This window comes from Doryrhamphus excisus, linkage group LG5, assembly GCF_037039965.1.
Source record: "Doryrhamphus excisus strain RoL-2023G ecotype Guam linkage group LG5, RoL_Dexc_Guam_v1.1, whole genome shotgun sequence".
NCBI lineage: Eukaryota > Metazoa > Chordata > Actinopteri > Syngnathiformes > Syngnathidae > Doryrhamphus > Doryrhamphus excisus.
In genome coordinates this window covers 22,496,907-22,524,537 of record NC_136361.1, presented here as the reverse complement: position 1 = coordinate 22,524,537, position 27,631 = coordinate 22,496,907, and the positions used below count along the sequence as shown (strand labels likewise).

Below are 27,631 nucleotides of genomic sequence, written 5' to 3'. Positions count from 1 at the left end.
ATGTTGACGACGTAGTCGTAGTAGTGTTTTAATGTGAAAATACCACAAACGGAAGTACAAGCCATTTCCTCTTCTTTGACACCAATGTGATGCTTTGTTCCCATTCAATTGTAGCTCACTCAGGGCGTACCAGTTAACATTTGTTGAAGTTTTATAAAGTAGCTAAATGAAATGTGCTTATTCAGCACTGAATTGTTCATGTATGTTATTAGTTTGTCAGATAGATTATTGTTGAGTGTTTTTTACGGAGCTGGCGCCTCAGAATTGAACGCTGCCAAACTTTAGTCACACATAAACGGAAAACGGATTTAATGCGTCGTTTTGGGTCAGCGCTGTCTTCCATAAATGGTAAGAAGTTGTCTAAGTACTTTTTTTAAATGTGTTTAGGGAGCTTTTTAAGAGTTTTCTGAAAAAATGAGCAGGTGCAAAGTGCCTCGCTGTCTAAATGTGATCGCACATTAAAGATAACAGCGTTAAACATTCACAGAAACAGTAACTTAGTTCTAGGTCATATTTGGACACTTTTGCAAGATATATGCTTTCATTGTTGCACCGGTTTTAAAAAAATGGTCCAATCGGGGTGTGATTTTGGTTCGGAAGTAATGACATATACGTATAAATACATTCGGTTTTAGCCTTTAAGATTTTTAGAATCGTAAATGCAGTTTTAATTTCACTTTCAATAGATATATAATTTACCATTGCCTTTTTACAGCATCTAATTACCAGCAGAAATTGAGCTATCAAAGCTGGTCAAGTGACTACTTTTATGGCCAGATTATATGGACACAATACTGTGTCCATAAAGGAAGCTCATGGATGATTTGCACATTATGTGACAACAGGACATAAAGTATAAATATAACATAACCTCAACCTGAACATACACTAGTGTGTTATGAAGTGGGCATCATGAAATGGATTAGGTTCAGGCTGAAAGTTGCAAAGCTGCAAACAATAGTTGATTTCCACTGGAGAAGAGTGAATAAAAGAGAAATAAGAGTCTTCTGACTCATATTTATGATCTTACAATATATATGCTTCAACCATAAGGCTGTAATTGCATGAAGGGATTTCAACTGTAGGAAACGTCCTTCTCCGACTGGTCATTTACTGCACATCCAAGAATATCTGCTATTTGTCATCTTTTCTTTCGTCTGATTGTCTGTGCATTCTTCCCTTCTTGTGAAAAGAAGAACTCCTTTTTTAGAAATTGAATATTTTTGTATTTATGGCATAGAAAATATGTTTACAATCTTGTAAATATGTTTATTTAACATTGTTAGAGCTTCCTACACATGAAATATTACCCCACAGTCACCTTTACACTGGTAAAACCCAATCTAGTAGACAAAATAAGAGTGAATGAGCCATGTAAGACATAAATAAGACTGTGCTCGTGTGTGTTATGACAACTGTCTTCCCTACAGGAACTGAAAGAGGAACAGACAGGAAGTGATGTCAGGGATTCAGAGTTTTTAGGGTTTATTGTGATAATTCAAACCTGCATTAAAAGCTTGTTGTTGTGGCAATCAAGTCGGATCTTTGTATTTCACCAAACTATTAAGTACAATTTATTTTTTTACTTAAATAGTACACAACATTGATAGGTTTAAAAAGTAAAACCTCTGGTGAAACAAATTTGGTCTTTACTACGCACATTCCATTTTCTCTGACTTGCAGTGGTTGTTAATGATTGAACGCCACTCAGACAGAGAGAGCATTTGGGTATTGATAGCGTTCATTGATCATAAAGTGCTGCAGCCTGAATAACTTTGTAAGGAGAGACCACGCATTGTGTTCTACATAATTAGTTTTAAAAATACAGGTTGCAAGAGTAGAGTTTTGCACCTTTAGGCATGTCATTGGTTTACAGTGTAGTTATAGCATCATGATTAAAAGGTGTGATAATTTGACAGAGGCAAATTTAATCACAAGAGGAAGTGGAGTGGACTGATAAGGGAATGTGATAAAAGTGGAAACAAGTGAGATATGAAGTGTAACACAATCATGGCAGGAAGATTGAAAGAGACTAAATAGGAACCTTGCTTGCATTCAGGAGGTAGGACTTTTGGAAACTATGTTCCTTATCCCTTGTTCTGTTTACATTAGTTTTCACTGGCAACCAATGTCAACAGTTAGAGTGGCTCTGTCCGTCATATCTTGCAGATATTTTGACATGATGGTGCGGTCACCATGGTGATCTTATGCAGGCCTTTCACAGCTGCTGTGTGTTAGTTTCATTAAATGAGCAGGTCTTTGGAGTATTAAAAATGTAGCATGGAGGTTTACGATTATAAACATAACAGTGTCTAGAGCATGTCCTGGAACTAATTTCTGTGTTTTATCATTTGGCAAGAATGAACCTCAAGAGGATATCACAAAAGTGTTGATGCTATATGCAACATTCCCTGTGCTTGAACCAGTCAGTGGTGTCATGTGGCCACACTTTGTTGTTCAGAAACAGCTGACCACTGGAAATGATGACATTATGTATTCCATTAGTCAAAATGAATAGAAATATTCATACAAATCTCTGTTACTCCTATTCCATGTGCATGAAAGTAGGGGATTCCCACCAGCAAGGCCAGGCCCCGCTAAAAAGCTCCCCCATGATATTGTGTGAATTGACGTATTGACCGTTACGGTACTTCAACAACAGATGGCTGATATATTTCTGCTAAGTGCACTGCCTTGTCAATAAGCTGCATGGTTTGCTTTTTGTATTTCGTCCAAGGAAACCAAACGGCAACTGCACCGTTTGTTACTGAAACTGTATTCTGCAGTGGTTTTAAGTTAGGCTTCATTAAAAAGAGCGTTTAGTAACATTTCAGCTACCACCATTGTTACTAAGAAACCTGTTTTAATTCACTAATAGGCCTCATGGTTAGGGCTGGGCTTGGTGAAACTAGCCTATTCACTGTAGTGTTCAGTTGAATGAATGGAAAAATGGAGATACATATCACATATTTACATATTGCAACATAAATGGTACATTCATAGTACATTCAGGGAAGAACTAAATTTGAAACACTTATATGCTAGGACTACGTTAAAAAGCCATAGCATTTCAGTATGTGGAATCAAACTATGGAATGGATTGAGTAAGGAAATCAAACAATTCACAACGATGAGCCAATTCAAGAAACAATACAAGCAGTTGATGTTTGCTAAATACAAGGATGAAGAGTCTTGAACCAGTCATGATGTGCTATATATATCACTATATTGACACTTACTATGGTACACATAATGGCATTGGATGCTCATATCACCTCGTACTTCGGTATGATGTACATTATTAAAAAAAAAACCAAAAAAAAAAAACCCAAACAAACCTTAACCTGTATTACAGAAAGCAGGAAGTGAACAAATGTAACAGTTACTGATTGTAAAAGTACCAGATGGAGGGGTAGGATTTAATAAGCTTTGCTTCTTCCTACTCCTTTTGGACATGTGGAACTGTGAACTGATTATGTGATGCATTCAATTGTAATCTGATGCATGTTCAAATGAAACAAAACCATTACCATTACCATTACCATAGTTGTCCAAATCCACGTTAACCGTCTCCCTTGTTCTTTCTCTTTCAGCACAAACGGCGTGATCTTTGGGCTTTCACGTGTATAGTCATGGTCGTGTGGTCATGATCTGCTCCAGGCCAGAGAACATCCAGGTCGTCATAGCTTCTGTTGGCGGTGCAGGTTTGTCCATGGCTGGTCCTGCCATAACCTGGTAGTTACTCGGTGCCAAGCTGGAGCGGTTGACTCCGCCTACGCACACCTGTTCCTGTACCTCTACCCCTCCCCCAGAACCGCTGTGTGATCACACAGCTCACCTCCTGAGCTCAAGGACCCAATTGGCCAACGAGGGAGGGGAGGAAGCGGAATATGTCAGTGAGGCACAGCTGCAAGCTTCTCTCGATGGCTTCATGGTCACCTTCAGAGATGCAGAGACCATTACTGGTAATACTGAATATCTGGTATCACTGAATTAGCAACTGATTAACAAATATATATTTTAACAGGTGCAAATATATTAATAATGATTAGTATGCATTAATGCATCACTGAAGCTAAACATTTAAGGTTTTAAGGCAGGCTGTGAGAACGTGTCCCTCACTGTGACCCTTTCACATCCTGTGTCTAAAGATGGCACAGGGGACTTGAACCAGCAATTCGGTCAGCTATTTCCCTCAACTTCCATTGTCTTATTGGAGATCTGATGGACGGACCACATAGTCCTGACCAAGCACCACCTTAGCCAGACATTCGAGGGAAAGCCTTGCACTTAGACAGAACCTAAGAATGTATTCATTATTTTAGACCACAAAGATTTCCTTATGCACACAAGCAACAGGAAGAGACCCTCCCATATGTGCAACAATTGCTCGTGAACTCAGTTCCTCTGGCTATTTGAAACAACAATGTCTCTTATCCACCATGTAAACACAATGTTTTAGCTTACTGTTTTCCATATCATGGTCATATTACATTCTAGAACTGCAACAATGAATCAATGATTAATGATCAATTATTATCAATCAGTCCTGTTATCTTTGTGTTTCAGGCAAAACAAGGTAGTCACACACATCAGCTTTGACTTTGGAAAAGAGCAATCAACATTTTTGCCTCTCTGATATCTTGCAAATAAATATAATTTCCATGCAAAGTATGGGATTTATCCACTTCTACTTTTGCTTAAGAAAATGCTCTCTTATCTTGCATATACACACAAAAGGTAGTAGTACGGCAGTGAAAATACAAATAGCTACGGCTGTGTCTGTCTTGCTACGGGCTTCACAAGTTGACCATCAAACAAACGCAAAGTCTGCCCATAAAGTTGATTTATTTGTCATTTGATGATGCACATGTAGCAGTCTGTGCCAGTGATTGGTTGATTTTGCAGTAGAGTGTTTCTGATGTTTGTCAGTTGGTTGTTTAGACTTCTTTACTTCAATTTCAGTGTCAGAGAAATTCCTCTTCCTGGCCCTCTTTGCTAAGATCCTGGGAAGGGGAAAAGTCTAATCATGCAAGGGAATACAGTGCTGCCACCTACTGGTATCTTGGAATAAGTGTCATACTGTATTCAGTGTCATATTTGTCATATTGTTGGCATTTTTTGCCTCCTTTTTGTCTCTTTCTGTGTTTCATGCTGCTGTAAGGTTTTCGGTGTCTCTGCTGGGCTTGTCTTGTTTGCTTTCTTTTCAAGTAGGAAACATTTGTGTTAAGTGTGACTCGTTTCTGTGAGCTTTGGACGATGAATGAACACAAAGAGCTAAGCAGCGTTGTGTATCGCCATTGAGTGTTTCCCGAGTGTGGGCTTGATTCTCTGCACTAAGCAGCCAAAAGTGATGTAAAGAGTTGAGTAACTTTGTGGAGTAATTGCCGGATGCTGGGCGAGCAGAGAGAGAGGGAGGGATCAAGAACAAACAGACAGAAGACAGAGGACTTGAGGGTGACGGTTATGTAAGTCGACAAACAGAATCCAAATGGCTGAGCTTGCTCGCCGACTCTAAGCCAACCAGAGCTTGAGAACGCAGTCGATGTGGTGTAATGTTTGAGGAGATCTTGGGTCACAGTTTGCATTATCACAGACACAGTCCGTAAAAAGCCGAGAAACGTGGCATTGAAACTGTTGGCGCCAGCAGTGCCTTTAAGACTGTTGTACAATTGCAACAAAATACTCATTACTATAATACTATTAAAATGATTTCTATTGTTTTGTCTATTGTTTAACCTCAAAGCTGTGGAACTAATCCGAAGTGTATTTTATTTGCAATTTGCTTTTGGAGCCTTTGCACCCTAAAAGCCATTTATAAAAGAAATATGGCCAAAGAGCCGACTAAAGACAATAGCATGTACAAAAGGCCAGTTTCCTCTCTAGCTTGTAAAACCCAAACCAGTCAAACTTCTTCAACCAAACTGAAATGTCTGATTACTGGTTGTCTTGGAGGTGCCTCGGTATGAAATATATGTTTTCAGGTTTGGGACATTTGTGATAAAAAGCTGTATATTTCACTATATGCACATAAACTAGTGTGCTTTTTTTAATGTCTTCTCTCAGTAGATACTTTTGCTTTCATTATAGTCTACATATATTTATACACGGATGTCAAACTTAAAAAACATTTTATGAATATAATCGTCATTGTTGAACATTTGAGAGTTTTTTTTGTTGTCTATCCCATGCTACAAAAACAGGGTTTTACATAGCCAAGACATTCATTCATTCGTTAATTTTCTACCGCTTATCCTCACGAGGGTCGCAAGGGGTGCTGGAGCCTATCCTAGCTGTCTTTGGGCGAGAGGCAGGGTAAGCCCTGGACTGATCGCCAGCCAATCACAGGGCACATATAGACAAACAACCATTCACACTCACATTCATACCTATGGACAATTTGGAGTGGCCAATTAACTTAGCATGTTTTTGGAATGTGGGAGGAAACCGGAGTACCCGGAGAAAACCCACGCATGCACGGAGAGAACATGCAAACTCCACACAGAGATGGCCGAGGGTGGAGTTTTGAACCCTGGTCTCCTAGCTGTGAGGTCTGAGTGCTAACCACTCGTCCGCCGTGCAGCCTTAGCCAAGACACAACAACAAAAAATACAAACTAGTCTTCACGCTTTTGCGGGACACCGTATGAATGACACTCCAATTGCAGGACAATGAAGAGGCAACATTTGTGCAAGAGTCAAGGTGGCATTAAGTTGCTAGCTGAGTTAACGCTAACCGTGGTTCTACTGGAATTATGAATATAATGTGATGCTAAAGCACTGAAAGTTTCTCTTTAACAGTTATTCTCATACAGTATGTAGTAACCAAGCCTACACTGAGTTTTCTTCCATTCCCCTGGGCCATGTCTGATAATATAACATGTTGAGGCTAAGTCAGTCATTTAAATGTTTCCTCATTTCCCCAGCACACCAGCAGCAGCACTCGTACCGGAAGCACCAGTAGGAAATGTGTGGAATCTTAGCTGTCTTTGAGCTGCGGTGCATTTGCATTGCGAGTATGTGCAGGGGTAGAAAGAGTCCAGCTGAGGGGGAGAAGAGAGCTAGTGTGGGGCGGTCCATGTGGATCTCGTCATTGGCATGTCAAGCATGGTGAACCAGTTTGGCTCAGCTCTCTTCGCCTCTCCACTCCTCCCTCTCCCTCTTAACTCCAACTCCCGGCGTCTCTTCCAGCCAGCCGTCCTCTAACTTTTAGCCCCTCTTTTAGCCACCCTGCTTCCTGTCTCACCCTCGCAGCTTTCTTTCTTCCCTTTTCTCACCGTGGAGTCCGTCGTGTCCTTGCCTTCTCCTTGACTTGTGGAAAATGTGATAGGTGAAGGACACAAGGTTTTTTGTTCGGGAGTCAGGCAACATGAGTGAGTATTGCTGTTTCATTGCTGTTTTTGTTTGTTTGAACAGCTGTTGAACTTCACGTCTGACATGGGCAGTTTGACTCATTGACCGGACTCAGTGGCTCCATTTTCTCCCTGTTTGTCTCCTCATACTGGATCTCCGTCTGACACTTTGTTCACTCCCTTTTTAGACTTAAAACCCTGTCCATACCCGCACAGTCTGTACATCTGTTTTTTTTTTCAAATGACCGTTAACATCCCACTACTGGAATTTGCTTGTATTGCTTATTATAAGAGACTCGTTAGAATTAATTTAACATACAAGAATGTTGTTACTTAGTTGACCGCAAAGAGAACCGCTGTGTCGCTTTATGGGGGGCAGCCATGTTGGACCATGGAGGTTCTCAAGGGGTTTAAATGTGTTTATTACACCAATGTAGCTTGGAGTGAGTGGGCTTCGATACAGTCGGTTTTAGTTTTTATTTATGTCTGTTTTTCTGTGCTTAAGTCCAAGATTAATGTAAAACCATCAGACAGACTTTTGCCATGTCTGATAGTCTCACATGTGTATTTTTTTATTTTGTTTATTATTTCATGAACACTTTACATTAGTCATCCAGAATTACTGGCCGCACCAGATTTAGCGTTTCCATTTATTGTGTTATGCTGCAGTGTTTATTGCTCTGACAGACAGTGGGCTATTCTTACATTTGAACTTGAACTTTTCTTCTCTTGGTGGCTGAACACTGCTGTACTGTCTTTGAATGTAAAGGCACTACAACTTCACCTTATTTTGGTGTTTAGCAATTGTAAACATACATATGACAAGCTAAAAGTTCCAAATGAGGTTATCACAATAATATGCGCCAACAATGTCACACCAATTATTATGTCATTATTTTTTTTAAATAAAACTGTCCTGCTTTCAGTTCATACGGATTGTTTTAAATAACTGAATTATTAAACAATCCGAACTACAAAAGAGGTAGTTCTCGCAAATATAAATGAAAGATTCGTCTTTTATTTATTTAATTTTAAAAACAAACAAAAACTGTAGAACAGGTTTCACTGCAGACTTAATTTGCACTTCTTACCAAAAATAGAAAAAAATAAAAAGAATAAAAGTGCAAAAGAATAAAAGTACAGAGCAAGTGAAAATGGCCGGTCGTACATCTTTTTCCTCGTACTACCTTTGCTGTTGTCTAATTGCGGGCCACGGCCTTTAGCTTTAGCTTTAGCCCTCTTGACACGTGTGTGTCAATGACTAAATTTGCAGTGAACAGGTATATGTTAACTCTATAGGGCTGCATGTGACTTTTATTATCAATCAGTTTTTCTTGCTGGGTGGTAATCACTGCGTCGTTTTTTGGTGATATGTTGTATAATATACCTTGGTTTACAAATATTATAGTATTTGGTAAAAACCTGACTGTGGCTAAACCTTACTGGTTGTATTTGTACGATTGCTCAGCAGCTGTGGGCATGTTTGTATGTTTCCTGAACTCAACACAGTCAGTCAGTCATTCAGTCTGAATGAGCCAACTGTGAGAGACGCCATTGTCGGAGAGACACAGACATACAGAAGTCAGGACACCATGACAGCAGAGGACCGTCAGGAATAGCAGCAGAGGGAAACAAAAGACATTTACTACAATCCTATTCACGTGTCATGAATCAGTTTATGTAATGCTTGTTAATAAAGCACAGAGCAGTGAGAATAGATCACTGAATAGATGAACTTAAGTGGGAGGTAGATGACTTATTATTTATGATAGTTGCTGTAGCAGGCAGAATTAAAGGAAAATATTCTTCAAAAAGAGCATTGTCACTCTTATAGTACTCTTATTGCAATAATAAATATTAAATGTCATTAAAATGACATTATGAGTTAATAATTTTGTGAATAAAGGAATGAGTTAGGTCTTCACAAATGTCACATGACTTGAAAATAAATATGGTCTGAGAAGCAGTTTATGTAACTTAACCAGTCCCTCACTTCACCACTAGATGGCAGGCTATACTTGCTTTTATAAACTCCACTCTAGGTGTATTTCAGAATATTATCTAAGCAAGACTTTTTTACCCCACAATTCAGAACATAATTCTTCACTTATATGATGTTATTGTTAAAAAAAAAAAAGTAAAAATGTTGCATCTTTGTGTCTGCGCAGATGTGTGTAACAATACTGACTTGCCAGAGCTTGAGATCATTAGCCTGCTGGAGGAACAGCTGCCAATCTACAAGTTAAGGGCAGACACCATCTTCGGCTACGAGCAAGATGACTGGCTGCATACGCCTCTGGTGGACCCCGACTCCGCCCTCGACCTGACGACCGAACAGATAGAAGAGACCCTCAAGTACTTCTGTAAGTTCATTACTTTGTTTGCGGATAAGGACATGAGTGACTTAGAGCTGTGGTTCACGTTGACCTTCGTTCATTAGGGAAAATGGGTGGATGATCAGCTGGGTGCAGTTTCCACAACAAACTCTCTCTCTCTCTCTCTCCTGCTCTCTCGTCCCTCTGGGCATGTCTGCGTTGGTCCTATCAGTCTGGTATCTGTGTGCATACCTTGCCTATAAAACTTTTATGCACACCTATGCAACTGAACATTCAAACCAGGCAAAACAAAAAAATCTCCTACATAATTTACTTCACAGGTCACATCTATTTGAACTGTAACTCAAGGTGAAAAAGTGCTTCTATAATTAGCTTGAGCATCTTATAAATAGCATCTTCTCAGAGCCGTAATTCAACCTCACCGAGCCATACTAAAGACTAGAAGGAATCAGACAACATTTGGTGGCGGTCATCTTCCCTGTTGGAGTCATGTTGCTCCTCATTGGCTCAAACAGATGGTCAGATATCAACACACCCGTGTCAGTTTGCTTGAACACTGACGGTTAGTGTCTGTTTCATGCTGCCTTCCAACCACCTTGTGTAGCCATTTGTTTAGTTTCCTTGCCAGTGTTTCTAAGTAGCGATGTAGCATGGCCACATTTTATCCTGATGAAAAATGTCAGTGTCTGAAATATGATGAGTGAACTACACACATTTTAGCTGTTTGTAGAAACGCTCAAGCCTGAAGAGTACTATTTAAAGACTATTATGCCCATTATGGGCTCTTATAGGCAGCTACAGATGATAACCCGCCCACAAAGCATTCTAGATCTTCCAGATTCTGCACCTCTCTCTGCAGTGTTTCCATTATTTCCTGCTTACTGCCCAAAGGGTTTGTTTAATGCACTCCACCCCCGGTCTTCCTCCGGTCACGCCCACTCCGCTGTAATTGGTCACACTCCCAATCGCGCCAGAGGACTACTGGACAGCTGCCGAGCTCATTTTGTAGCATCACTTTGTGAAATTAAACAAGAGTTAGGACATCTTATGTTTTTTAATAGATCATCCCATAGCTATGGAATTGTACTTGTTATCATCATACATATTTTTTTAAGCAAATTAGTTGTAGGCATGAACAATAAACAAGGGTAGTGTAATATTTTTTTCCATGACTTATATGGTCGTTGTTGGTAGTGTTTTTATACTTTTTGAGTGAAAAAAAGTATAATTTGGAGCCAAGGAAGGATTACACAGGTAAACTAAATTGTAGCTTAAGCTGTAATTTTGCAATAAATTTTATGATTAAAAAAAAAGTCAAAGTCAATTAGACGGATTGATTAAGCATAAGCCTGATATATTGGAAAAAGACGTGTATTATGTAAAACATTTATTTAGCTTTTTTTGTGGATGAACTTTGAATTTGGTTCATTTTCTCAAAGCTTTTGTCTTGATAGCGCGTCAGCCTTTTGTGCCCCAGTATGTTGTTTTTCCAGTACTTTCCTGTCGGGTACAAATACCCAATCAATGTGTCGGCCACGTCATCTCTTCCAACGCCACATCGCTGCTACACGCTGCTCAGTCACGGGCCTTGGAGTCTGAGCCCGCTACCATAGCAACCACTCAGAAGGACAAGTCAGGGGTGAGGGAGTGGGTGGGGGGGTTGCTGACGTAGCGTGGGTGGGTGGCAATAAGCTGGCGATGCTCACTCTCACTGGTTGTCAGCTTTCCTTGACTCCGCCCACTCTACTGTGTCATCATTTCTACTGCAAAACCCGTGACTGCCGATGCTCGGTCTGTCTCAGTCTCTGCATCATTGGATTTATTGAGTCACTGAAGGAGATGCAACGGTCCAGGTGTAGGGTAGCACTGCTGGTGACAATGCAGAAGAGAACTAATTACCTAATGACAAGACAGGATATGGTTAGTTGGCAGACAGGAAGACATCAACAGGAAGCTATGGATAGATCAAGACAAGAGAAGAAGCTGCTATACCTCCTGTGATTGGTAGAGAGGAATGTACAAATTAAAGGATGAACAATGGAGGATGCTAGCAAATATTTTTGAAACAAGGACAAATTATTATAATGTCAGACTGGAAGACAAAGTGGCATTTTGTTTTTTCCACTGGTGACACAAAGTGTTTTGCAGCATGGCACCAGAAACAATGTGGAGCACATCAATGTGACGGCAAGCTGCTAATGAGCGTGGGACCAAAAGGGCAAGCCATAAAATTGGACCGACTCTTTTGTGGGGCAAAACTCTTTGCCAGCGAGTAACCACAAAAGATTCTGGGACAGCAGAACCGGACCTTTTATTTACCAACGGATGCCATAGGTGGATATAAGACCCCAGTGACAGCTGGTCATCTCGGAGCATGCTGGGTTGTTGGAGTGGCCAGATACATTGGAGACAATCTGGTACAACTGTGTCTCTGAGCAGAGACGATGAAGAGACGGGGCCAGAGGTTTGCCAAGGCAGACTACTATGAGCTGGACTGGTACTATGAAGAGTGTACTGATGGTAAGACCTGTCTTGTGCATTGTTGTTGTTGTTGTTATTTAGTTTATTTTGAGTGGTTTTACTGAGAGAAAGAGAGGATTAACTTTGGAGAGGTGGGCTCAGTGTGACCTTTTGATGCTACATGCGTGTCTGATTACATAGCTTCTGAGAGTGCATGCAAAGGTTAGATGGAGAAGAAGCACGAAGCAGGATTTGTGTACATTATGCTGGGCAGTTGCTTTTCATACCAAATGCTGTGTGGCAGCTGAGTCATTGTGTGCTGCTGTGGGCCACTGTGGGCAAGCTCGTATCTCTGTACTGAACCGTTTGAATATATCTTTACATGTAAAGAAATGCCCTGACAAATAGACTTTAATAGTAGTAAGAAACAAGGTCTACAATAATTGAGTGATGCGTTATTGTGATGTGGAACCTGCTTTGTTGGAATTGTACAAATTGAAACAGCACACAGCTGAGCCACGTGCTTGTTAGACTGTTCCTGGTCATGTGATGTGCGTGAATAATGGAAGGTTATAGCTGTTATTATATTATCAGGTACTCTGTGTTGTATGTGACCTGCATCTCCTTTTATTCGGCCATCTGTGGCAGCCACTTTTCTTATGAAATACATTTATTTCACTATATTTGGCTTTTGGGTCAACCGGATGAGATAGAGGATCATTTCTTGATCTGCACTGAAAAGTAGCATGACAGAGTGGGAATATTAATCATAATTTCACATCTGTCCGCGATGATGAAAATGTTACATAACTACTGGAGGAGGCTTCCCCCCCCTCTCCTGAATAGTATGACTCTGCTGTGGGCCACCGGTACATGTAAATGAACAGTAGGTTTGCATTGTATTATTATATTATATGCAATGTTGCATTTTGTAGATCATGGAATGGTCTTAATAATAAACGAATATGATATGCTAATGTGCCAGAATGCCAAAATGATGTGCCGTTTTGTTGGTGGCGCTCAGACAAAAATAGAAAGCAGCCGGTTTGCTGTTATTCTGAGACATGCAAGTACGAGATTTGTAAGTAGGTTGGCTTATATTTAGCATTATGATTTCCACCATGCTACTCTTGACTGCTCGTTAGCAACTCATGAGAAATCCTGTTTACATTTATGTTGCACCAAAACAGTCTCATTCTTTTTGCAGCATTGATGATTGTATTCTGGTTAAAATACGCAGCAAAAATCTCTTCCATTTTCTATACCTCTTGTCTTCATTAGGGTCACAGGCAAGCTGGAGGCTATTGTAGCTGAATGCAGAAAAAATACAAAACTATGAAATTATGAATTTTGTTTCACCCCATTGCCATATCAAGACACTATCGTTATTGTGAGCCATGTATCACAAATAATGTTATTGTCAACACTTCCAAAAACATGCATAGATAACAGCGTTGGTCTTGGAGGGTTTATTTGTGCAGCCAGTGTACACTTTTAACATTTCAAGTACATTTAAATGCAGATTTCACTTATTGAAGTACAATAAAGTACAAGTTTTAATCATGAAATCCAACCTCACTAATCTTATATTTTTTTAAATGTGTATATAAATTAACGCTAAAAAGGAGTTTGTTTATACGAGCATGAAAAGAAAAACACATTAGGTATAAAAGTGAAAGTGAACGTGACTGGAAAGACAAATTGTGAGGTGAATCACTGTGTAAAGTTTGCGCAGCGCTCTTTTGTTGCGTGCACCAATGCATCTATTAGACTATTCAGTTGAGTTACTCAAGCGTGGGGGACCTTACTAAGCAGGCGTCGGTTTGCATAGAGCAATGCAAGTATTTAACAAGAGCAGAGAGCTCCCACATTCGTTTATGGAGTACAGTACGGGGTTTAACACGTACAAAAATAAACACTAAAGGTACGTGCCCGGGGCCGCACCCTGGGAACAGGTGCATGTTTGTTATTATTTCCTCGTCACTATTGTCACCAGAGAGGAACAGGACGGTACCAAGTTACTTTGACCTTAGGGGGGGTTAGGTAAGGACTCGCCTTTACTTTGTTGTGTATGACACACATTGGAAATACTTCTATTATTAGGTTCCAGTTTTCTCTGTGTGCCAGCTCTAAATATTATGCCATTTTCATTTTAAATACTCTTTAAATACTGTACAGTATGTATACCAGTTTACTTTTATCTGTGAGTGACATGGGTCAATGACTGACCAATCACAGAGGAGAGGAGGAGGAGTCTGTCTGCCAGACACCCACAACATCAGGCAGAATGATATCAGACATCAGACATGCTTAGAGGCTCTCCAAACAGACGTTATTTTGTATTTCACAGATTTTTTCTAATCATGCAACATGGTGGACTATGAGAGTCATATTGACCACCTTTTCAGAAATAAAAGTATAATCTTCTCTTTTTGGAGCTTATTTTGGACTTGCTACCTGCAGAACAGGTAGTTGCTATGGCATCGGCCTGCGACCGTCGTGGTTCAGAAGATAGCCTTTGCACAGGAGTGGAGGATGGCACTTTTTCCATGTATCGGTTCTGATGGTGAACCAGAGTGGCAGCAAGGGGAAGATACGGAATTTGTGTATCACCCTGGAAGCATAGGACATGAAGAGCAAGAGGATGAAGTGGACAATGCTAGTCTTACAAGTCAGAAAGGACAGGAAGAGGTTGAGAAAGAAGAGATGGATGAAGAGCAACAAGTTATTTCTGAAGGTATTTTTTTAGGTTTGCTGTTAAAAGTGCATTCATTTATTTATACTATATATTTTAAAAAAATTGTCTTCTCTGGTTGCTTTGTGTAAGTGCAATGTACCGTGATTGATTTGCATTGATCCCACTTATGGCACACCTGACTGCTGGGTTGACGTGTTCAAATATTGGTTTGGCTTTTCAACCCACTCGCCACTAGCCAGGCTTGAACGCTTGAATCAGAAGAAACGCAGAAAATCTGATGCTTTGTTGTGTGAGAGCAAAGGTCTTTTTTCTTTCTACGTGAGAGAAGTAGACTAGGAGTCTACTTCTACTTCTACGACACATTACAATGAAGATAACCACCACTGGTCAATAAGGAAGTTGAATTGGGTCACTGTAAATATTTCCTATGATATTCACGGTATCTCTCTGGCTGTGCATGGGACTTTGTGCTTCATTGTTTGTTGCCATGGTGTTTGTTTTCCCCGAACCTCTATACTATTGTCTGTTGCCCAGTAGCAAGATTATTAGACCACCTTGAACTCCAGACTTGTCATTCCAGAGGAGTCGGTGAAAAGCACAAAACAGAGGTTTTGTTGCCTTTTCTTTAGACTCGACTAAATACATGACCCCCACGCTTCTGTATCCAGTGTCGGACATAAGAGGAAAACCATCAGTTAATGGACGACTTAGGTTACCAATACAAAGAAAACATATCACCTTATTTTAAGTTAAAGGGGACCTATTATGTTTTTCCCGCTTTTCTGACCAATAAATGTAGTTATAATGTTGTATTCTCATGCCAAAGTTTCAGATAATGAGGTTTGCGCATTTGGAAGTGAGCTCTGAAAAAGGTTTTGGATGGCATTGAACGCTCAGTTTCAGAGTACATTCTAGTGCTAGCGGTTTGTGATGTCACAGAGTGCTTCCTTATTTGGGCATTTGCTGTCAGCCAGATACGCTCTCTGCCCTTCACCAATCTCTGCTTCTCTGTTCACGGTGGTAGCAATGTCTTTTAATATAGTGATGATTCGCATTGCTATATTTACGTATATTATATATTTATATTACTATTTTTTACTATTAGATAAATAGATACTTTATTCATCCTCAAGAGAAATTCATATTAAAATTTTTTTTATTTGATTATTACTTGTTTCTATTATTATTTTGTGCCTAGGCTCTGTAATCATTTAGAGTTGTATTATTGTAGACTTTCACCAACTTTGAAACGTTGCCATAAAAAAACATACACAATTAGCATGTCTGCTGTATGAACCATTAGACAGTAAAGTATAATTGCTGTATAAAGTGTATGTGTTTTCAAGCTAATTCTCCCATGTTCAAACACACATCAGAGAATCAAGGAGTGTTTTTCGTCCCCAACTTTGTAACAGCAAGAGACCCAGTATAAGTATATGAAAATGTATTGTTTGCATTGGCCAGCTCTGTTTTGCATTCTAGAAGGTCCTCAACTCTGACCGTTTGTGCCCTGTAGCCTGGTACACAATATACTGGATGTTGCTTCAAAGTATGAAATGTAATCGTTGTGTGTCCTGGGCGTGTGCGTCTCCTGGAGTTGTACGCCGCATGATATGCTTGGTATTTATACCCGCAGACAGATAAGTGCTCCAGCTGACTCACTCAGCATTGGTTGCTTTCTCCTTCAGGACATTCCAAATGCTTGTACTGGCTATGGTCAATTTTTGTGCATTGGTTTTTCATGTTGTTTTCACCTCTAAATGCAGTCTACACAGGCAAAACCGATCCTACCCAATCTGGAACTGAACATAGACATTCAATGCAATTTATCGATGGTCAGCAATGTTATAGGACACACCCGAGCAGCACAACACATCCGATCCAGATGTAAACACCTGGAAATAAAAGCTGAAATCTCTCATCTCACATTCATCTTTTAATTTTTTTTTTTTTAGTCTACAGCTAAAATAAAATGAAATTCTAGTTCATAGTTGGGGTGTGACTCTAAGTAATCAAATATCTTATTGGCATCAATACTTAATCACCCTTTACTTTTCATATTAGTAAAGTACACTGGTCATAAGGTGAGGGAGCAGCCTTTCCCTAATCAGGATTATGATTGTAATAAATACATAAATGTGAGTCACTAATTGCACTGGTATCTTGGAGAGGTAGGGGTGGTTTCCATTAAAAGTATGTCATTCCGTGTCTGTGCAGTGCTGTGTGCTGATAGAGTTGGACAGATGACAAAGACCTACAGTGACATTGACGCCGTCACTCGACTGCTTGAAGAGGTGAGAGACTTTCAATCAGATCTTTGGCGGCCATCATTATCAACATGACTTAATGTGCAAAACATGAATTATAGCAAGAAAAAAAATAAACACTGTCAGGGCTCGACAATAACGATGTACCGATGCCCCGGGGCAAGTTAAAACAAAATTCGGGCAAGTAAATCTAATCAGTGATATTCCCGTCGGGCAAGTGCACTTTGGCATGTCATACTGAGTTTTTTTAAAGCGGTTCTTGTTGGGTGTTGGTAAAACACGGACTGCGTAATTCTGGTGGTAATTTGCAAAGCAATCCTTGCAATGGACCAATCAAAATCGTTTATTTAGATCGCGGTCCGTAATCCACAGTCCGCGTTTTACCCACACCCGTTGTTCACGATCAACCAATCAGCGATCGTTTGACTACGAAAACATCCATCATGGCGTCGCTGCCAACATCGTCTAATTCTGAAGGAAACAGCAAAAAGTGATGAACCTCTATCGTTGCATGGTTTTTATTTCCAAGGCAGCATGAAAAACAACTTACTAGCCTGTTGCAGACTTAACTATCTAGCTGGGCGCACGGCAACCGAACTTCTCCTTTTTTCCCCCTCTCGTTCCTCTTCTTTGGTCCCAAAACGCCCGCTCCAAGACCGCGAGCTGAACATGACTGCCCCCCAGCGTCCATGCATGAAACTACAGCCCGGAATACAACACACACGCAACGCTACAGTATTATTTATTTTATTATTTTATTTATTTGACATTCTCATGTGATGCCACAAAAAATTACATGATATCATTATGGCAGTCTTTTCGTTTTACATGGGGCAAGTTCGGGCAAGTAGTTCTCACCTTAAGGATTCCCTATGGGCAAGTCATTTTGGTTTTTAATGTAGAGCCCTGACTGTAAAGGGTTTGTTTGACAACATTGTAATCAATGTTATTGCTTTGTGTCAGATACACTCTAATCCAGCTAGGCAGCCATATTGTTAATAATTGAGCCCAGGCCGGTTGTGTAAGTACATCAACTAATAATAATAATAAGCCTTTAATTACAGATAAGTGTTGAGATTGTAATGTTTCTTTGTCAATTGTAATTCTCATTTAGGATTTTCTTTAAAATCTATGCTTTGGACTTTGATCCTCTGTAGAAAGAGCGTGACTTGGAATTGGCCGCTCGCATCGGTCAGTCATTGCTGAAGAAGAACAAAGCGCTGAGCGAGAGGAACGAACTGCTGGAGGAGCAAGTTGAACACATCCGAGAGGAGGTGAGCGTGTGTTCAAATGGACCCAATCTTATCAACATATTTGTCATTCTTAAAAGTGCCAAGTGCGTACTTTATTCTACTGTACCTCATACTAAAAGAGGCTGCTGTGTTCGACCCACCAAGCTGTGTTTCAGTGTTTTTTTTCCACTTGCGCATGTCTAGGTATCCCAGTTGCGTCATGACGTGTCCATGAAAGATGAACTTTTACAGTTTTATACCAACGCCGCTGAGGACAGTGAGGGGGAGTCCACCACCTCCACACCGTGAGTCTCTTCAATCCCTTTTCTCGACTTATCTTCCATCATGTCTCATCCTAACATGACAGTTCACCATGAGGTTGTGTAACATACTTTTGATACTGCACTGTGTACTGACAGAGGGAAGTCGGTGTATAATACGTGCATTTGTAATGATTGTGCGCCTGCGTGTATTCACAGTGTACGACCCAGTGAGAACAACGTGTCAACGCCGACTTTTTTCCCCTTGGACTCTTTGCAGAAGAGACTGAAAGATTTAGAAGAAGAAAACAAATGTCTACGATCTGAGGTTTATACACATTATCATTCAAAAGTTGTGTTTGCGATCGCTGTGAACGACTGCGTTATACAGTATATTTGATTGTTTATACTCTCTTCTTCTACTCCAGGCAAGCCACTTGGAAATACAAACCACCTCCTACGAGGAAAAAGAACAACAGTTGGTCAATGACTGTGTAAAAGAACTACGTGAGTTCCTACCCTACCCTGTGGTTCTAAATTTAGTGACACGCCAGCATTCCTCGCCATTTCCCCTCTGCTGCACACACTCTGATGTTCCCAGGTGATGCCAACGTGCAGATATCATCTCTGGCTGAAGAGCTGACAAGAAAATCTGAGGATGCTTCCAAACAGCAGGAGGAGATCACCCATCTCCTGTCTCAGATAGTAGATCTACAGAAGAAGGCCAAGATGGTGTGCGCTTGCTGATTGTTTTTCATGATATCACTTTTTCGCTCATGTTTCTTATTATGGATTTATTTTGCAGTATGCTGTGGAGAATGAAGAACTCACACAGCACCTTGGAGCTGCTAAAGATGCCCAACGACAACTCACTGCTGAGGTAACGGAGAAAACCTTCGACTGCACACTAATAAATGTTTGCTCATATTAAAACCAATGTTATTGTCCAAAATACATGTTGTATATAAATGAAAGAATATTAAAGTAGAAATAAACTTTTGCGTACAACATTAAGTACAATCTATTACAGGGGTCTCAAACTCAATTTACCTGGGGGCCACTGGAGCTAGGGTCTGGGCAAGGCTGGGCCGCATCAGGTTTTCCAAAAAAAAATAAATAAACGCATTTATTAAAAACAGAAAAATATACAAACTTTTTCAGTGCTTTGGTTCCGATTTTCTACAAGAAAAGCTCTGATAAAACATTCCACTGTTCTCAAATATCCTAATTTTTATTTGTCTGCACAAAATAAGATGAAAAATAAATAAACAAATCAAGAATAAAGAAAATCAATCCATCAGTAATAAATAAATATAATAATAATAATAAAACGGCAAATAATAGTTGGTGGGTAGACAAATTATTTTTTTCAGATTAAAATGAACAAAGCATTATTAGAGCCCTGTAGACATGACAAAACACGACTATAGTCACATTTATACTCTTTTTATTTACAACATATTGCGCAACTGCAGGATCTTGAGACACATGCTAACTCGCAGACTAGAGAGCTAGCGACCTAAACGGTAGCCTTCAAGTTATTTCCTTTAAACTTAAATAGCCAAAAACTTACCACTTCCACACGGATAGGGAGGATAACTATTAACAGTTATTTAACCTTTAACATGAACATTCATCAAACATAATATTTTTTTCTGGGTACATGATACCATACAGCATCCATATCAAACTTGCGCCGGCCCGCACTAACATTAAACTTTCATATCAAGACGGGGGCCTCAAACGAGTGTCCTGATTAAGCCTCTCACAGAGTCAAGTATTTACATGCATTTGAGTTCCGCCTCACTTCTCACCATTAGCTATTATCTAACGCAGTACAACAAATACATGCAACAAGTTCCTTCTGTTTCATATATTTTATATTTTGTATCACTTTTATTTCATTTTGATTTTCTTTTGCCCCTCCCAACAGTTGCGTGAGTTGCAAGACAAGTATGCAGAGTGCATGGAGATGCTGCATGAAGCTCAAGAGGAGCTGAAGAACCTAAGAAATAAAGCTCACCCTCCTAACACACAGAGGCGTTTCCATTCTCTGGGCTTGTTCCCGATGGTAAAACACATTCATTATACTTTGTTTCCATAGGAAATATGAGCAGCGTATATTTATTAACACAATTTGCTTATTCTTTTTTAGGACTCTCTGGCAGCAGAAATAGAAGGCACGATGAGAAAAGAACTCCAAATGGATGACCCAGATGTAGAGGAGCAAAGGTACACGTGATTAGAAACCCGGTTGGCCTAAAATACTAACCTTCATTTATTTGATGTGATTTTCCCCTTCAGACTGCAGCCAAAACGTGTGTTCCAGACCGTTAAAAACCTCAACCTCATGCGTCAGCAGCGTTCGTCGCTTGCTCCTTCCCCCCTCAACATCCCGGGCTCCAACCAGTCATCATGCATCACTTCGGGCCGCTCCAGCAGGGTCGGCACGCCTCGCTCCAACTCCGTATATGGCAGCGAGACGGGAAGTGGGATTATTTTGGACAACAGAAGTATCCTGGAGACAGATGATGGGTACTAACGCTTTTTTTTTGTCACTGCTTCACTATTGTATCTTCAATATCGTAATATCTATAAATTTAAGTAGACCAAACCTAACCTTTTTGTCTCTCTGCCCAGGTCAGAGGACTCGAACAAGCGGCCCCCTGGAACCCCAGGTACCCCTGGCAGTCGGGACCTGGAGGCAGCACTGCGCCGCCTGTCTCTCCGCCGCGACAACTACTTATCAGAGAAACGTTTCTTTGAGGAGGAGAGGGAGAGGAAGCTAGCTTATCTTGCCAAAGAGGAGGAAAAAGGAGGAAGTGAAAGTAGCGGCGGCCACGGGACTCCAACGGAGAGTCTGTTGTCACTGTCCTCTCATCCATCCTTGGGCAGCGTGTGGTCGGGATACTCGTTCACCGCCAGATCCTACCTTCCAGAGAAGCTGCAGATTGTAAAGCCGCTGGAAGGTGATTATTCCTCTCAGAGCCACAATCGCTTTAATCCTCCACATGATCACAAAGGCAGTCCGATTCCTTTGCACGACGATAACGGTCATAAATCCCAACAAGGTCATACCAAATCGAGCAAGAATCAAACTCAGTCACAAAAGAATCAGAATCAGTTCAACAATCAGTATCTGATTTTGCATACTTGCCATCGAGCTGGAATATTTTTAAGTCCTCAAAACCTGCACGGGACCTCCACAGTGGTACAGCTGAGCCTCCAGCCGAGGTCACGCTCTCACCTCCAGGCTCCACCGACCGCAGTCACGGGTCTGCTGGAGGTGTTAGAACCACAGGAAGGTAGCTTGAACCTGCTGCACTCCTTTTACTTCAGACACACGCAACCACGCTGCTGGTTTGAAATATAGTACGTCATATTTAATATGAACGTTTTGAAGGCGGTAACAGATTTTTTTTAATTACATGAAACTTTTTAGCACAGTTAAGTGTAATGTCCCCACACAGCCACACAGTCTTTATGTGTACTGTATAACTGCATACAGAAAAGCCGACATCCTTAGCTGCCATAAACTATTATTATTATAAATTATTTTGTATTATACTAAAATAAAAATGCTCTTGTCTTCATAGCTTTCAGCCATTTTCAACAATCAGTCTTTTTTCTTCAGTCTGACGTGTGCCTCCTCTGAACAGTTTAGTGTTTTTTAGCACCACCTAGTGTTTCTCATATGCTACTTCACCTAAGAGTCAAAGCGTGAACACCAAACTAATTCACAGAGCCCACAATAAAGCGATATTCAGTTCTGATTTCTTCATATTACACGCTTAACTAATGTGATTTGCACATGTAAAGATGTATTTACGGTCCCATATTTTGGTTGCACCATTCCAGAATTCCGGTCTTTGGAAACAGATTCATTAGTGGCCATTCTTTGCAATTCTTGTCTTCACTCCACTTTTTCTCATCCCTTTTCTTAATTTCTGTCTTTGCTGTTCTGTCTTTCTGTTTTCTTGAACAACTTTAATAAAATATTGCTAATTTTTGTACTGCTTTTCCCTCTGTTTCTTTTGTGTACTTACACTCCCTTTTTTTCTTTTTTGCCATGTATGCCACAACCCTTCATTGGGTTTACACTGCTGTACTACTGCAGAAAGTAGTACTATATAAATTAGAATAACACAGTACTTTATAACATATACATATATTTACACATTGTAGTAAGCATGTGGATATATTCCTAATGTATTTGTAAGAGTGAGATGAAGTTGGTGTCTTCATAAAAAGTGATTGAATATTTTTGACCTGAGAGTTTGGATGAAAAGTCACCCCATCGTGATCGATTATCGTTGGTAGGGGATTGACAAAGGAATGAAATGACGTAACCGTTTTTCTGACTTTTCTCCCATAGGCTCCGCTACACTCTATGCATGGCAGCAGTTGGCTCAACCCCACATGGGCGCTCTGCTGGATCATCGGCCCGGCGTGGTCACAAAAGGCTTTCGCACTTTATCACACGAGAACGATGAGGCGGATGTCTGGCAGCTTGACCAACCAGAGGAGGACGAAGTCTCATGTGACTCATTCCCAGGCTTAGCGGCAGAGAGCTTCTTAGCAGAGCCTCCATTTTCTACCTCTTCTCCGTCCGTTTGCTGCAACACTGGTGCCAGCAGTCAGTCGGAATCACTGCATGATGGCAGGGAAGTGGAGAGAGAGACAATTCGATCAAAAGACGGACATGTTTTCCCCTCTGCAAGCCCGCCCCCGTTTTTCCCACTGCCATCTTCCTCCAAGATGAACGGGCATGTAGACTTCAAGGAGCTTGGCACGTTAGACCACATGCCTGGTGAGGGAGTCTCTTAGCTGGTGTCTTGCATCCTACCTTCACACCCTGGATGGTGGGGATGTCACGGGGCGGGGGCGAGGTGTAACGGGTGGGGAGGGCAGGCGTTCAGGAAATTGGTTCAGCACCTCAGCATCTCCATGAGGCATCCCATCTTGCGTGGTCACCCAATGTGCACACACCAGCATATGTTTCCATCCCATCTGCAGGCCCGGTGTGTGCAAGCGTGGAACATCATCAAAACAGAGTACTTACACTTTTTGTCATCTGATTTACTTCCATTTAAATCTTCTTTCTTCTAAGCACGTTTTCCTTTTGCTCACGTTTGAACCGATCTCAGCGCTCACATCATTAGATAGACTGTCACGTTCCAATGAGATCCCATGCAGTTGTGTTAAAACATAGACTTTTATAAGGATAAGTAATGCTCACGTGTTGGAGTGGTAATTAGCAATACTGTTAGTATTGTGGTTGTTTACATTGGGGTACATATTTATATTCATTCCTTTGTGACATTAGCTTTATTATCTTTTTTAAAACAGCTATTTTTGGATCTCATTGGTTTGTGCGTGTGTATCTAATGACGTTATTGGTAAGGGTCTCCATCCTTGTCTCGGCAGATCTATTCCATTTCCAGGTGTCCTTTATGGGTACTGTCATCCACCTTCATCTCGGGCTGCAGAGCTTTCCAGCTATCACCTTTTTAAAAGTCACAGCACGTAGACGCCGCTCCGGGTCATGTGAGCTCATATATCAGGTGTTATTAGAGCAGCTGTCCAAGTCACATGAACACGACACGCGGAGCTGGTTTAAATTGGAGTTGACCTTGTGTCACCTCCTAACACACACAGTACAGCTGCTTATAAGTTTGATATAAGAATTTGGAACAAATTTCTGTTTTGGTTGAAGTGTATATCAAAATTGGATATTGTATAGTCTACAGTTTCCTTTTGTGGGGGAGAGTTTATGGGACCATACTGGCCACTAGTGGTGGAAAACAGACATGCACATGGCAGTATAGTAAGGCAAAATTATCCAATTCATTTTCAGTTACTATGTGATTAATTAATTTATTTATTCATTATTTTAATCTCTTTTATGAAATTATTATTAATTTTTATTTAATTTTATTTCATTTTATTAAATTTTATATAATATTATTTAATTTTATTTAATTTTATTTAATTTTATTTAATTTTATTTAATTCATCTCATGAGATGTTGTGGTACAGGATCTTGTGCCACCCATACTGACGACCCTACAGAACATTCAGGAAGCAAACAAACGCATCTTTGCTTTGACAAAACATGAATCATCAATGGAAATACTGCTGCTGCTTTTGCATTGGGTGTCTGATACAGGCCCCCCCCCTCCATGTCTTGTGTCATGTTTGTTCTGTTGCGTGTGGGTATATTCCACTAAATACCGTCCCCTGTTTCCTGCCCTGACCCCCTCTTCTCTCCTTTTCTGTCATTTAGTTAACTTCCCAGGGAAGTGTGTATCCCACACCAGCTCCACATACACCTTCACCACCTGCAGGATTCTCCACCCCTCTGATCAGCTGACTTCTATGTCCCCAAGGTAACAAAAACAATCTTAATGACCACTACTTCAAACATTTACAGCCAGTTCGGTCTACAGTCCGATGTATTTGTAACCATCTATTATAAACACGGCACTCATTCTCGTAGCCGTACCAGTTTTAGCTTACTTTGTCCTGTCCTGTCGTTGGCCTCGGCAGGTCATGTGATGGGGAAGAGGAAGTGGAGTTGTATCATATGGTTGTCATGGCCGGCGTAGAGCAGACACACTGACTGCACCCATTGGGTTGCGTGTGGGTGAGGGACGGCATGGAGTTGTGTGTGTGTGTGTACCATTTGAGACAAATATGGCTGCCAACAACTCAAAATATGTCAAAAATGTTGGATTTGCCTCCAGAAGTAGCTGCTAACTAACAACCCATGATTGACCCAATCACAGAACACACCCGTTTGTTATGATTAGAGCCGGAATATTCATAATTGATAATATCTCACAAATCTCTGGTCGAGTGGTTCGATACCAGCGATGGAACTATTTCCATTAGGTACGGCACTGCCACCCTCAGCCTCACCCTCAGTGTCACTGTTTGTTATTTAACATACGACTACTTCCTGGTTCATGGATGATGACATCAAAACCGCACCTTTTATCCGAATGTTCAGCAGAAGGTAACGGTTGCCCTTCGACCCCTCAGCATGAAGGAGCGATATCGGTTCTTTTTAGAAGCGATTCAGGGACCTCTAGTGTGACTGACACCGAGTTTGGAAGGCTGGTGTGTTTGCTTAGACTTGCCGTGTGACTAATAATAACACATTTACTTCAGCCAAATATTAATGCAATGTCTGCCTATTTCTAATCACGCCATCTCCATGTTCCGACACTCCATCATTCTTCATCATTCTTCACCTGTCCACTTCCAGTCCAGCTCTAGTCTCTTGTCAAAGCAGTACTACATCCACCCCGGCTCACGCTGCCTTCTCCGCTCCACACACGCCCTCCTACACCCCATGCTGCACCCCACGCCGCCTCTCCCTCTCGCTCTCCCTTGCCGAATCCTCCACCAACCTTCGGGACTCCACCAAGACCACCAGCACCTCGCTAGGCCTTGTGCGCCTCCTGCTTGAACACGGGATCTCCGCGTCCGTGTACAACCCGAGCAGTTGGGATCGAGGCTTGGACACCAGTGGGGCTTCCACGCCACTGAGGAGAGCCCAGACACCAAAGTGGACTCATACACTGGAAGAGGATGAAGATGGGCACCCGAGGAAACGGCCGGACACTCTCCTCCTCAAGCCTTCAACTCCTCCAAATTCCCCCCGCTCCTGTTCCAAATTTACCCCCGCCTGCCCGATTTTTCAGTTCAGTCCCGCCAATGACGAGCCGCCGTACTTTGACACTTTCCTCGCCTCCAAGCCGGCACGCATCATTCTAAGGGAAGTGCTCGGTGAGGCCGAGCGGGAGCAAAGCGGGCAGGCAGATGATGCAGGCCAAAGTGAGATGACGAACCTGAGACTTGTGGAAAAACTGAAAAGATTCCCTACCCTTCCGCCTCAAGCTGCTTCCGTCTCACCAGCAAGTGCTCTATTGGGCCCGCCGTTCGGACCCGCTGGGCTCGGGAGCGCCGCGCTTGGTGGGGGCCTTGCAGGTCTGAACACAGGACTAAGGAGGAATAGAAGCTATCCCGCCATGGTGGGAGCCAGCATGGCGATGAAAGATCCAGGAGGTCCGCCCGCGACTGACATCCTCATACCGCATACAATCCAAACCCCACCCACGGTGGGCTCACACCACCAGGAAGTAAAACAAAGAAATCCGAGAGTGTTTACAAAGACGCTGGAAACGGATCCGAGACAAACCAACGCTAGTAAAACACGCCAGGATTCAATTAACAGTGGATCAAATAACTAATTAATGAAACCATTATTAACACACAGTACCTGTTAATGAACACACACACACAATAATAATATAATAATACACAACCAGACCTACGTATGTCTACACGTGGCGTGTGACGGGTTACACCACTCCACGAATGAACCAGTGTGGCTTATTTCATGTATGTCGCAATGAGGATGTTAGCAATATAATGCTAATACACAAATTTCATTCTCGGCTTGAGCAGCACTAGAAATTAAATGCAAACGTCCATACTGGCATGTTGTCAAATACTGTAGGTGTGACGCAGGTTTGTTATGCCCCTCCTCTCCGCATATTTATCATTCACGTGGCCTTGACTACGCCGTTGCATACATTAAGTATCTCAACTTACAGTATAAGTACATCCCGGCCACTTATGGAGGTTGTCACCCTGCTGTACAAGTGTCATGTAGACGTGTAGCAGTTGTTTGCCATCAGGGGAAATGATTTATAATCATATTTCTGTAATTGAAGAAAAATATTCAGGTTGCCTCTTTAATGTGGCGCTATTGCTGTGACTGAATGTTCGTATATGTGCCTCAAACATTGCATTTTAAACCATGAATAGGAATCTAACGTTGCCCTTAACGTACTAAACGTGGCCAAAGTAGATAATAAATATAAATGAGCACAAAAAGAGATTTGAGCGCCTTCCATCCGCGGCTAATTGGGCAGTTGTGAAGTACTTTAGTTTGACCAATGATTGTTGTTAGACTGTTTTAGTGGTAAACTACTGGAGCAATTATATGTTTTGCAT

General features: G+C 41.2%; 1 protein-coding gene across 4 annotated transcripts; it reads left to right on the top strand.

Moving 5' to 3' along the window:
• Nucleotides 1-85: 85 nt before the first annotated feature.
• trak1a (trafficking protein, kinesin binding 1a) lies at nucleotides 86-27,631 on the top strand. 4 transcript variants are annotated; one of them, XM_058053093.2, is made up of 17 exons: nucleotides 86-348; nucleotides 3,594-3,965; nucleotides 9,520-9,714; nucleotides 17,063-17,139; nucleotides 18,270-18,386; nucleotides 18,549-18,649; nucleotides 18,824-18,932; nucleotides 19,033-19,111; nucleotides 19,206-19,336; nucleotides 19,410-19,484; nucleotides 20,538-20,675; nucleotides 20,760-20,836; nucleotides 20,909-21,139; nucleotides 21,245-21,573; nucleotides 22,980-23,414; nucleotides 24,891-24,993; nucleotides 25,875-27,631. In XM_058053093.2, the coding sequence occupies exons 2-17, from the start codon at nucleotides 3,932-3,934 to the stop codon at nucleotides 26,860-26,862; spliced, it is 3,219 nt and encodes a 1,072-aa protein (XP_057909076.2). In that variant the 5' UTR covers nucleotides 86-348; nucleotides 3,594-3,931; the 3' UTR covers nucleotides 26,863-27,631. The 4 variants fall into 4 exon arrangements, with proteins under 4 accessions (XP_057909076.2, XP_057909081.2, XP_057909079.2 ...); XM_058053098.2 differs by lacking the exon at nucleotides 25,875-27,631 and adding an exon at nucleotides 25,154-25,284; XM_058053096.2 differs by lacking the exons at nucleotides 86-348; nucleotides 3,594-3,965; nucleotides 9,520-9,714 and adding an exon at nucleotides 11,462-12,207.

Coding starts and splice junctions, on each gene's coding strand:
- trak1a (XM_058053093.2), top strand. CDS start 3,932: ATGGTCACCTTCAGAGATGCAGAGACCATTACTG. Junction 17,140..18,269: donor TCACTCGACTGCTTGAAGAG/GTGAGAGACTTT, acceptor GATCCTCTGTAG/AAAGAGCGTGACTTGGAATT. Junction 19,337..19,409: donor TACAGAAGAAGGCCAAGATG/GTGTGCGCTTGC, acceptor TTTATTTTGCAG/TATGCTGTGGAGAATGAAGA.